The sequence below is a fragment of the Calliopsis andreniformis genome, chromosome 2 (assembly GCF_051401765.1).
Source record: "Calliopsis andreniformis isolate RMS-2024a chromosome 2, iyCalAndr_principal, whole genome shotgun sequence".
NCBI classification, from domain to species: domain Eukaryota; kingdom Metazoa; phylum Arthropoda; class Insecta; order Hymenoptera; family Andrenidae; genus Calliopsis; species Calliopsis andreniformis.
In genome coordinates this window covers 6,217,774-6,230,773 of record NC_135063.1, presented here as the reverse complement: position 1 = coordinate 6,230,773, position 13,000 = coordinate 6,217,774, and the positions used below count along the sequence as shown (strand labels likewise).

General features: G+C 49.3%; 1 protein-coding gene across 3 annotated transcripts in view; it reads left to right on the top strand.

Moving 5' to 3' along the window:
* Positions 1 to 13,000, top strand: part of Ftz-f1 (ftz transcription factor 1) — an 82,037-nt gene that overhangs the window by 50,668 nt on the left and 18,369 nt on the right. The window contains exons 1-2 of one of the 3 annotated variants that reach the window (XM_076392880.1): positions 11,516 to 12,562; positions 12,641 to 12,929. In XM_076392880.1, coding sequence (XP_076248995.1) covers positions 11,645 to 12,562; positions 12,641 to 12,929 — 1,207 coding nt within the window. In that variant the 5' untranslated portion in view covers positions 11,516 to 11,644. Of the gene's footprint in view, positions 1 to 11,515; positions 12,930 to 13,000 lie in introns of those variants that run through there. The other 2 variants (XM_076392882.1, XM_076392879.1) reach the window with 2 other exon arrangements.

The following is a 13,000-nucleotide window of genomic DNA, read 5'->3' as shown; positions in this document are numbered from 1 at the left end:
GTATTTATATTGTTTTAATAGAAAGGGATGTATTTCGAGCGATTTTAATTTGGAACGAGAATCGTTGTAAAAAACAGGATTCCACTTTTGGTCCTTTCTTCTCGAGGTCCGACGAAACTGGCGACGCGCCGACGTATCGTCAGCATAATACAGGGTTTTTATTCGTTCTGTATTAATGAGCGTTGGTTAATTATAATACATTTAAGGTAAATGTCCCCATTAGCGACCGCTTCGCCTTTATCGACCAATTGCTTTTACATTCCCATTAAAGCCAACAAACGATAAATACCTACATCGAGCAAAATGAATTCAAATTGAAGATAAAAATATTTTATCTATCAGTTAATTTATCGTCAGATTTATGAATAACGAATATAATGGACAATGAATAATGAATATACACTTTTAGTTATGGGAAAATGTGTATAAGACATTAATTGATGAGAATGTAGGGAAATATTTATATTACATATGCCTGTTTTCAATTATCTTCTCATATATCAACAACCAGACAAATCTGTATTAAAATTATTCAGGACATGAATACTTGAAGATGAATCTTATTTATCTCCTCGTTCATTCTTCTAATGATAAATTATGATAATATCTGCAATGGTAGAAAACAGCTAATTAATTGTCCCTGTAATTAAACGAACCTTGAAGCTTGCACAAAAACCAAGGTTTTACTACCCCCTAGATTCTTTTCTTCATCCCTCACTATCCTTCACCCAATCATATCGCAACACAAGAAACGCCCAGTAAAACGTCAATTAAATCACTCTGTTTACGACTATGTTTACTTCTGCTTCATTCCACGCGCTGTTCCCACGTGAAAAATTCCAGGCGTGTGAAAATTACAGATTTTACGCGTGTACGCGAAATTCCAGACAGAGATACGCGCGTGCGCGTACTCGTACCGAGTCTAGCTCGCCTCGCTCCGTCTGCACGGAATTATTTCCCCAGGAAATTGCCGGTCATTACAGTCACCGATCATTATTATTGGCCTTACCATTCGAAGACCCGGTCTCTCGCGTACCCGATTCGCATTTCAACCTTGAAGCGTTATCCTGCTCGTGGTGCTGCTCCTGCAGGAGGTTGGCGGGGCCGCGAGGGTACCTTTAGCCGCGATCATCGTTAAGCCTCGCGCCGAGATGATGACTTACATTCCTGACCCCGCCTCTCGCCTTAAGTAATGGTATCCCTCGTTCCGCGTGGATCGCGAATTTTTTAATCGCACCCTCGCCCCTCCCCCGCGCGATTTTTCGGTCAAGGTCGACGGTGTCCTTGGCTTTTCTTAATCGTGATCTCTTGATAAAAAGGAGAGAGAAAAAAAAAAGGAACAGGCTGGGCTGCGCAGCTCAAGGTGCGCAATCAATGCCCGATACAGCGGACAGATACATAAATTGCGTGCATGGAACGCACACCAAACTTGCGTGGACTAAATACATATAAATATGATTCGCTTGTTACGGGGCATAATAAACGGCAATGAATACCTTTATCGCGCGAACTTTCACATTTCATGAAGCCTCGCGCCAGCGAGACAATCCCCGTCCTGGGTATGCGTTGTCTCGTGGAAGTATCGCGAGGAAAACGCCGCTGCTTTTAATTGCGGGAAATATGCGAGCCGTTGGATCGACGACGATTCTTGGTAGACCAAGTCGAAGGTGGTCGAGTGTAAGAAAGCTACACGCAATTAGCGACGTCATTCAGCGGGTTTGTTTCATTTGAGGAAAGTGCATGTGCAGTATTCCCTCGCTGTACACACGATTCACTGGAAAGCGCATTATGGTCTTTCGAAAGAAGGGATAACTTGTAGCAAAAAAGCTTGATTTGCTCTAAATAAATTCTAGATGTAGTGTTATGTCGTTATAATCAGGCTCGTTTATTCACTGTACCTTGATATTACTAGAGCAAACGAGTTCTACTTGTTATACGTTGTTATTTACATCTTTGGGAATTAGTGTAATGAGCTATCAGTTTACGAGTTGATTTTAGAAACGTATTTCTAACTATAAATTTTGTTAGTAAGCTAACTATAAATTTTGTTACAGTCAGTCTGTAGTATGGAAATTTTGTACAGGATGATCCTCTCGCTTGGAAACTCAAAGACAGTGCCGCCATAAAAATATCGCAGCGAGAACATCGTGTTTGTTTGTAGGATCGGTTGATTTTCAGTTAAGAAGTGCATAAGAGCACTGTGGACCTTTTAGGTCGCAATAGAGTCACAATAGAGCTATAATAGGGCAATATCCACTGTACAATATGAAGAATTGAGTGCAGGTACTAATTTACTGGAGTATTTGAGGTAACATGATTCAACTTCTTCAGGAAAAATAGATTAGAACAGGAAGGCGATGACCACAGTAAGGGGAAAGCTAAACTAATAAAGTATTCAAAATTCGTTGCTTTTACCAAACAATTAGCAAATAGCTCTTTACGAGTTCAACAATGCTAACGAAACTAACGGTAATAATAATTCTAATCTATTGTCGTCATCCGCAAACTGTTTTCGCGATAACTTCGAGACTGTTTTAAAAGTAACAATCGACACCGTATTTACTTATCGCACACGATTCGATAAAAATGTACATCGCGACGGGGAAGGGACGTTGAAACGCGTAGAAAGCATTTATTAAAGAATAGAGGAAAATGCATGTACTCCGAAACAAAAAATCCATTTAGCAGAAACTTAGACACACGTACATGAAATATTCGCGAAAGCAACGAATATTCCATGGCGATAGATTCGCAACTGAATTAAATACGAGGCGTTTTATGCGTTTATTCGCACCACATCCGCTACGAGCATTTCGTGCAGGTCTGTGGGAGACTTTCAGTGTTTCTATACTAAAAATCGACCGAAGCATCAGCGGGACGCTTGTTTCCGCTCCACCGCCAAAATTGTGCGGTTCGATTACAGACCGAGCCGAGAGAAAAATAAATGGCTCAGCGTCGATTGTCGGCGGAAGGCTTTTTCTACGGTAGCCGTTCTCTCGTGCCGTTCTTCACGGATGAGCTAGGCTCAATTTTCGGCCAGGCGACGAGCGTCGCGGGTCAGAAATTCTAACTTTACGGCTCTGCCCGGCTTTCACCGAGCCGCTCTTCAGGGAGGACTTTTACAGAGCTTGTAAAGTATAGTACTGTATATACGTGACGGTTCGAACCATTCTCCATTGGCAACAGAGAAAAAGCCACCCCTTGCGGGCCCGTTTGCCATCGGGGCAGTGGGTCACTGGGAACTCCCGTTGCGAATTGCACGCAATAATTCTTGACAGTATTTCCAAATATTTACATCCGGGCTTAATTTATGGGCAGGACCCCCTGATGGGAAAGCGACGCCCCTTAACAACTCTTCAAGGGATATAAACAGTGTCACGCCTGGAAAAGATCCAGGTAGACGGGCTCCCGTGTCCCTGCAATTGTACTTGCTTTCTAGAAAGGCGCAATCACGTCTTCTTCTGGACTCAAGATGAGGCTAATATAGCCATCGTTGGAAGACAGGGAGGACCAAATTACTGGGACGCGATACTTTCCTGGAATCTTTTTCCTGTTCTCCCTCAACCATCTGTTCGGCGGAAGGAGGGTGTTCTATTGAACCTCGATCAAGAGGCTTAACAGTGGGTTAGGAACTGAATGGATAAATGCCTGTTGATGGATAAATTCTTTCTTTTTGAGGGGTTATTATGCATTCATTAGTTCCAAAGTGATTAAACTACTGAATGCATGGCTCATAGGTCAGAACTTAATCAAGATAATTGAGGAAGATCTGTTAATAAATAGTGGAGATAATTCAGGAGGATCCAGATAATCTAGGATAGCCCAGGCTTTATTTTACATACATGGTGGTTTCGAAATAAGTCTGAGTTGAATTCGAATAAAATGGACCGGATCTCCATCATACCTACGTATAGCCAGTTTAGTCAGTGGTACGGTTTCTAATGGTATAGGAAGTTCGCTTTCTAAAAGCTGTGTTCATATCTTGGAAAGGAAGAGTTTCCAGGCCTAAGTACATATGACCTTTTTTCATTCTCAGGAAGAGTAGAATATGCTACCAAAGTAGGACTATCTATTTTGGTATTACCTTGTATAATGAAACTTAACTCTTCAATGGGGGCACGTGTTTACCTGCAGCTTGTTTTCTACCAACAAGTTAAACGCTTCAAATTTAATCCACCATTCTTCAACAATTTTTTTAGAAAAATTCTATCAAGTAGAACTCTACTACAGCGTGTTACATTACATGCATTTGATACAGTTGTAGAAAAAAGTGGGAGTTTATATAAGATATAGACCATGTCGTTCAAGGGTTAACTATGAATCATTATCGCATTTAAACAAGATTTTTATTTACGAGTGATTTTCCGTCTCGAGATTCGACTCGTTTCCCCGCGTTTGTGCGCGGATTCGATTCTTGCTGCGCGTACACGGCTTAAGGTCCATTTCGAATTCCGTCGTGTGTCCCAGTTGCAAGGTAATAAAAATGGGAGACGACGGGCACCGAGAGGGTCGTCTGGAGTTATATACATGGCCAGCACACGAATGCATGCGGCACACGCGAGGGGGTACATCCTTGCACCTCCACACAGAAACTGGTCTACGCGCGTCCTTTGCCACAGAACGATGGATCTGCACGCTGAAACCGCGCGCACGCGCAACTTCGCATCTTTGTCGCCTTCGCGGCGATCCCCGCGTGTGTGTGTACCCTCGTTCGTATATATACGTGCCTCTCTCGCGTAGTGCGTCGTAACGCGCGCGCGCGCACACCCGCCGTCATGCACTCGCACGCATACAGGGAACGGGGTGGCGCGTGTGCGTGTAGATACACGCGCATGCACGTTAATGCATAGCACACAGTTACACGTGGTCTCGCGATATCCCATGTGGGTAAGTGTGTCAAGGACGTGCGAACTGGCCTGCAAAACGCCAGTTCGCGTTTCGTGGATGAAACAATCTCTCCTCCTCTCTTTCCCTCTATCTCTGTTTCGGTCTCCGCTTCCATCCGTCCGCCTCCTCTATTCTCATTTCTCTGTTTCTTTTTTTTTTTCGCTGTTTTCGGGGACGCCGCGAGACGGAATAAGGATTTGCGTAATCTTCTTTGCGGAGAGAAGCGTGCTCAGAGGGATCGTTGGGGAAACAGAGGGGTGGCTTCTCCTTGGTTTACTCCCGAGACGGAAGAAGGGAGGGGGCTGTGATAAATATCGCCCACCCACCTGTACCGCGACCGCTCGAAATTTCCTCGCGACCTTACATACTCTAAAAGCGTGTCATCCTTAGCAACGAGCGCGAAAGTAATATCGAAATTTTATGGACGCTGCCGCCCGCCCGCTGATCGACATCGACGCTTACGAGATTGTCGGTAGTCCGTCCTTGTTATTGCGTTCACGTCGCCCCCGAACAAATTCGACAGTTTCTCGGGCGGGTACGACAAAAATATATATTACGGTAACGGTCTCTCTGCGTATAACAGGCACAATGAGTTAGATTTTACTTTTAGTTTCGAAAATGGGATTGCGGAGTGGGGCGGTCCTTGGCACACTTCACACAACCGAGACACGTTGTTCAGAGCACGAGAGGGAGAGAGAGAACGTGAGGGAGGGAGGGAGAGAGAGCAAAAAGAAACAGAGAGAAAGAGTGGCCGAGAAAAAGGGAGACAGAGATAGATCACACCAGCCTCGTATTCTTTGCGTCGAATATTACGAGTTATAGATACCGTACCTGCATAGCTAATACCCGTGATAGTAATCGCGCTGCTAGAAGACGGCGTATACGCGCCTCTTTTTCTTCTTTTTTTTTTTTTTTTTTTTTTTTTAACGGGAAATAGGTTGGCCTTAATATCCTTATTAACATTCCATCTTCAACCCGATGCTCTTCGCTCTACTAAAGTAAGATTACTTTCGTTTCCACGCTGAATACGTTTATGAGGTAATCTGGTGTAGATTACAGAGTTCGTACGGATGGCAGTAAACAGGTTCATTGAATGTTTGGGGATGGGTTATGTATAGTATATGAAAATAAGGAATCGTGTTGAAATGTACTCTGAGAACTTTATTTCTGAACAGAATTATTTATTAAATACGCCTTGCATCCATTTTTACGGACACGATGCCAAGTATACAGTAACATTTACTTTCCATGGGTGAATATATTTTTAGATAAATTGAGTTATGTTTGTCCAAACCAAATTTTTTTATATTATTTCTACATAGATATATTTATTGCCTATTTGTCAAATGTTTGTTTAATCTAGTCTACGTATTAAGTAAGGTGTTTTTTAACCAACTAAAGGATGAATTGGTACGATATATTGCTATGTACATTATAATAATATTTTTTAACACTATTTAGATATATTGAAAAAAGTTAAATTTCAATATAATACAATTGACAGATAACTTCCTACAGAAATTTCTTTTTCTATTTAATAATTACGAATGCGCTATACAAACAGTTTTATTAAAATTAATATATTCGCTTCATATTTCAATTTTGGTAACATTCTTCGATATAGTTTTCCTGTTTCAGCCATAAAGTAGCTGAGAAGAAGTTTTATTCGATTCTGCCGTATGTCACGGTATTAAAACGCGCCAACTTTTATTAATGATTTCTCAATATCGATACGGTAAATCGATTTTTGTTCATCCTCAAGATTTCTCTTGAATACTCTCGAACTTTTGCGTTTAGCTAAAAACTACCTTAAGGCATTATCACGAAGATCACGCGCTCCATTATTCTCATTCACGATCCTCCGATATCTCCAATCTTAACCCCGTGACGTCATTGCCACCCCTGTTGATCCCAAGAAAGGGTGAAAATAAATAGTAGAGCGAAGCGTAAACAGTCCTCGAAAGCGAAGTGCCGAACTCCCTCTGGCAAAAAGTAGATTACTTCCGACAGCCGCAACTCCGCGTGTATCCGCGTACGTACCTACTCGCCCACGAGCGTTTAAAGGATCACCGGCGATGCTAATTGACCCAGAAATAGCGTAATGCCGATAATGGTCGCATAATTCTGGCCTATACGGGTAAAGGACTCGCTTTTCTACAGCCTTGCCGCAGCACTGTCGTTATCGCGCCTCTCCTCGCGTGTCCATCAGCAACGTCGAACGAGTTTTCAGTCGTCGATCGGAATAAGCGCGGCAACACGATCCTCCCTGAGCGGGAAACGAGATCCCTCCGATACCGTGCGTCACGTTCGACGACGATTTCATCGGGCGTAGGTACTCCTTTTCGTAATTGTCCCTTTCGAATCGCGTCGGCTCTTCACGAGCTTTCGACTCTAACGAAATCGCCTATCGGCCAGTGTCGAAACCTCGTAACCCTTGTATAATGATTTATAATTCCCGAACGCGTGTCGTCGTGCGAGCGCCATTTACATTTCCAGAGTTTCTGGGTCACAGCTTTCACTTTCTTTCGTTGCCTCTTCCGCCCTTTCGGCCCCCTGTTCCCGTAGCCGGCCCTTTTCCCTTTCGTTCGATCCTCTCGTCTCCCTCGCTCCCGTCTCTCCCTCTCCGTCGCGCCGTTTCCATCGTCACGGCTGATCGTGATTCAACCTGACACGCAATGGAACGCGCACCGGCTCTTTATTCCTCCTGAATGCGCGCCCCTGCTGGAAATGGGACCAACGTTGCGTACGATCGTTGTCTGCGATCGGCGGAGCAGGTACCCATTTCCGATTCGCGCCCCCCGAGGGACGCGAAACGCGACGTCAGAATGAGAAGCAGGAAGTTGGGATCGATCCCCGCGGCTCTTTCACGATAATTCGTAACCCCCGCGATACGGGGTGGATTTATTTTAAGGGGTCATTGTTAAATAGGTTCCGCTCACTTGTTGCGTAAACGGAGGAGGAGCCGAATGTGGAAAGGAGCTATAAAAGGGGAATCGAGACGGGTGTTATTTCCGATTCTACTTTCCTGGATGGAGTGGCGTTTAATTAACCAAACGAGCTTCCTTGCCGAGCTTCGTTCATGATTAACTATATATCTGCTCCCGTTCTCGTCATATTCTTCCCTTCTGCGCTGCAACTTCGACGCAACTACGCTTCTCTTATCACGCTTTTACTGTTTTATGTAACTTAAGTGTACGAATATATTTTTCATGTTACGTAAGATTGGCAACTGAGTGTATCATACTCGAATCGAAATTGCGAAAAATCGTCTCAATTTTATTCTCGGTTCCCACGAGGAGGAGCGTAACACCCAAACGAACCACGATTCGAGTACGATACAGACAGCGGAGCCAATCTGCTTCCATTATTTAAAATATAAAAAGCGGTAAGTTCGAAGATCATCGGCAGCGATTCTGCTGCACCTAACCTCTAAACCTGCTGCACTGGATACGACGACAACAACGGAACGGCAACGACGATGACAACACGCTCGCAATAGTTGCCGCGTGCATTCATCGATGACACGCTGTGCGCGTGCGTGCATGCATGTGCAGCCCTGCATATAGCCGCGCAGCGCGCTCGTACATGTGTGCGCGCTATTACGGCAGGCGCGCACGGTTACTTGGACGGAAAAGAGCGCGACAATTACGTTCGAAGTGAATAAGCAAGGCTTACGGAGAGGAACACGGGGAGGGAGGGAAGGGAGGAGGGTCGGGGGAGGTAGCCGCGTTAGAGAAAGAAGCATCCACGGTCTACTCGACGAACAGAGAGAGAGAGAGAGACAGAGAAAGGGAGAGTAAAGACGATACCGCGTGCAGGGAGCGGGCAGGAAAAGAAGGAGCAAGGGTGAAATAAGAAACAGTGACGGAGAGCGAGGAGAGTCGAGGAGGAGGAGAAAGAGGAGAGAAAAGGGTACGCGCGTGTTTAGGGTGGCGGAACACGTAGAAAAAGGTGTAAGGACAGGGTCTGAGGGACAGAGACGGAGGATCGACTGGGAGGGTGGGATGCGCGAGATGGTAGAGGCAGAGGGTGCGGGAGGGAGGCGGGAAGAGAGAGAAGGAACGAGGGGGCGAGAGCGAGACGGCGAGGCAGAGCGATAGACCGAGAGAGAAGGAGAGAGATAATGAGAGGGAGTGAGTCGCGGCTGCGTCATGTTCTCAGCGAACTGGGTCAGTGGGTCTCCCCACCGCCTCGCGTCGTACATCTACTGCGACGTACACACAGAGAAGCACTGGCACTGTCGGGGAGTGCCAACGGCGTTACTGTTGACCCAGCCACGGCCTGTATGTGGCCTGTGCGCCTGCCCTGTGCCCGCTTACCGCGACTCTGTGTTTGGCTCCCCTGTGCTCTTTGAAAGCAAGAGTTGTTCGCGGGCTCTACCGTTCGATCTTCCTCACGCGAGCCGCGCGCCAGCAAAAAAAGAGGAGCAATACGACACGCAACCTCTTCCACGCTGGATGCATACATCATTCTACTCGTCTCTTCGAACGCTATTTATACCCCGTGTATCTTCTAAAAAGCTTGCTCATTAAAATCCACGCAACCTAGTATTCCCTACGTACGATCACGGGAATAATAGTCTGAGAAAGAATCGTTTCAGATATAGATTCCATTAGGAATATTTCCAGTCTGTCGTGCATGGAAGATTCGGGGTCGCGACGAATTCCGCGATAAGAGAGGCGCATCGGTGGGGGAGGTATCGATTCGGATCGAATCCCGTGCAGGCAGGGTATACACGTGCGTCTCGGGGTATTCGCCGGCAGCCACCGACGACAAATACGGTCGACAAAACGGCGGCGGTAACGGCGGCAGACCGGCGCGGGAGCCGCGCGAGGACAATACTTCTCCGGCCGACATAGACCTGGTTCCGTAAGTAGGTCATCCCCGCTATCGAGTCCGCGCAACCTCCTTCTCCCCTCCTCCCTGGATCCCTTCGACCGCGGCAATACCTCCCGACGCCCTCCCCGTCTCTCCTCTCCCGCGTCCCTTCCCTCTCCTCCCGAACCGCGTGTCACCCCCCCACCCAGACGGGCCCTCACAGGCACCTCCACTACTACTCCTTGTCGGGCACCTGGCCGCGCGCGGTGGCATGCGCTGCTGAATCACTTTCACTTATGCCGTGCGCTGTGTTGGTTATACGCCGTGGCGTTCTCTCTCTCGCTCGCTCGCTGGCTCCTCCGTTCGCTCGCTCGCTCCGCCGTCGCCGCTCTCGCGCTCTCACACTCGACCCGTGCCCGTCGGTAAAGGGACACGCGCGCTCCTTCTCTCTCCTCGCCTCGGCCTCTTCTATATACCCACCGAAACGCCAAGGGAGTCTGACGCGGCGGTGCGCGCCTCTCGCCGTTCTCTCCCGGTTCCGCCAATTTTATTTTACTCCCGGCGGTGTCACGGTGAAGCGCGTATCTCTCTACCTACCGGTCGAGCCGAGCCGAGCCGAGCCGTGCCGAGCCGCCGCGCGTCGCGTCGCGCCGTTCCCGTAACCGTGTTTTTTCGTTTCGATTTCGTTCGTCTGGCGACCAGTGACCACCGCCTCTCTCGTGTGGCTACGTTTGACGCGAGGAGGAACGGGCAAGCAACGAGGATCCGAAAGAGGAGACGAGAGGTGTCCAGGAGGAGCAAGCCAGAAGAGGAGGAGGAGGAGGAGGAGGCCCCCCCGTGTTTCGCGCTCGTGATTATCGTCGTGGCCGCGCTCTGTGATATACGTGACGTGTGCCCACCGTGTCTCACGAGACGGTCTCCCGACTCTACCTACCTCCATGTGCCGACGGTAGGGCAGCAGAGGGGAGGGGGCGGGCCCTTCGGGAAAGCAACGAGGCGAGAAGACAACTAGTCGTACGCAGATAGCCGAGCTGTCAAGTCGCGCGTTCCGGGGGAACTGAAGATTCTCACTCTCACTCTCACTCTTTCTCTCTTTCACGTTCTCTCGCTCGATCTTCGTCGCTGGACTTACACGCACCCTCGTTATTTTTCATCGGTGCATTTACACTTGGATTGCAGTGTGTGCGCGCTACTTCCACCCGATTTGCCTGACCACGGTTCACGGCGCTCGCGTTTATTCAGTGTCAACGGCGTTGTTTTGAAAACTTTGTGTGAACGCTTCGTGGCATAGCCGGCGATTCGCGTGGAACAACGCTCCGATTGTTTCGCACGGTGGGTCCTCGTGGATAGCCAGTTCGATCTCTCGTGTGTGCCCGTTCGTGTCGAATATCGTTGGATTTATCAGTGCCCCGGGGGAAAGATTGAATCGAGGGACCGTGGGTGGTTTGTTCCGCGTGCTACAGTGACAGTTCCTCTTCTGCCTTTGCACATCATACAACCGTGGTTCTACCATGGTTCGGACGTAGTCGGTCACGGGGTTTGATAGCTGTACAGTGGTGCGCGATGGTTTCCCTTAGGAACGTGTGTCGTAGAAAAGCGTGACACGGTGATCGATATTTGTACGTGCCAAGGAACCAAGTGTGCCTCCCTTAACGCGCTCACGAAGCTGTCATCGTTGTTGTCGCCGTGTCGTCGTATCGTCGGTTCGCCACCGACAACGCAGCATCATCGCACGCAAGTACCACGACCTTGCGCGACGCGTACACCGTTACGCTCCCGAGCTAAAGAAGGAATCTGTAACCGCCGCCGTTGTCGCACACGCCATTGGCAAACGCGCACGCATAGATCGTGTCGGACCGAGTGGACCGTCAAGCCGCTTCATATATGATCCGATACGCGACGAGCACGTTCCTCCGTGCAGTGGTTGCGCAAGGGTGATATGTTATTGGAGATGGAGCAGCATTCGGGCCTGATATCCCTGAATATGTCGCCGTTCCATCTAAGCCCGCAGGGTAGTCCGCAAGGGGCGGCTGGCGCCGGGCAACAACAGCCACAACAACAGCAATCGCACTACGGTTCCTCGCCGTACGGCAATTGCGCCCAGAGCCCGCCCGCGACCATGTGCCACCAATCCCAGTCGCAACAGCAACCACAGCAGCAGCAACAACAGCAACAACAACAACAACAGCAGCAGCAGCAGCAACAGCAACAACAATTGTCGGTTCACAGTCAGGCACACTCCCAGGGCGGTATATCCGGCTTTGATACCGCGTTCTTCGACTCCACCGCCCTGGAGGAACGGTGCCCGATGTGCGGCGACAAAATGTCCGGCTACCAGTACGGTCTGCTCACGTGCGAGTCTTGCAAGGGTTTCTTCAAACGCAACAGCTCGCCGTGCAGCAGCAAGAAAGTGTACACGTGTCTCTTCTCGCCGACGGGAGGCGGGGGTGGTGGCGGTGGTGGCGGAGGGGGCGGGGGCGGTGGCGGAAACGGTAACAACGGCGGGACTACGACGACCGGTGGATGCGGCGGTTCCTCCGCCCTCGAGATCGGCTCTTGCGGCAACAAGAAAGTGTACACGTGTCTGTTCTCGCCAACAGGGGCCGGAAGCGGCACCGGGGGCAGCGGGGGCGGGAGCAACGGCGCGACGAACGGAGGCGGCTGCGGCACGTCGACGGCCCTCGAGAGCAGCGGAGGCAGCGGCTACAACGGCGGAGCCGCGAACGGAGGCGGTGGTAGCGGTGGAGCGGGTGCCGCTGGCGGCAGTGGGCCCACCGCGGGAAATGCCGCCGCTGGCGGCGGCGGAAACGGTGGCGGCGCTGGGGCTGGCAGCGGCGGTGGCGGCGGATCCGCTACGGTAAGCGGAAATGTCGCGATACCAACTACCACCTACTCTTTACCTACTGGTACCCTCTGTCATCCTGGATTGGGCCAGGTCGGGGTTGGTGTCGTGACCGGCTCAATACCCTGCCCGTCCGACTTCCCCGACACCAAGGACATCATCATCGAGGAGTTCTGCCCGGTCTGCGGCGACAAGGTCTCCGGATACCACTACGGCCTGCTCACCTGCGAGTCCTGCAAGGGTTTCTTCAAGCGCACCGTCCAAAACAAGAAGGTCTACACGTGCGTCGCCGAGAGGTCCTGTCACATCGACAAAACGCAACGGAAGCGGTGCCCCTACTGCCGTTTTCAGAAGTGCCTCGAAGTCGGCATGAAGCTCGAAGGTGAGTCTTTTCTTTATTATAACATTATCGCGGATCGTAGTGGGTGTACTGTGACAGGCTGTATAAACTAA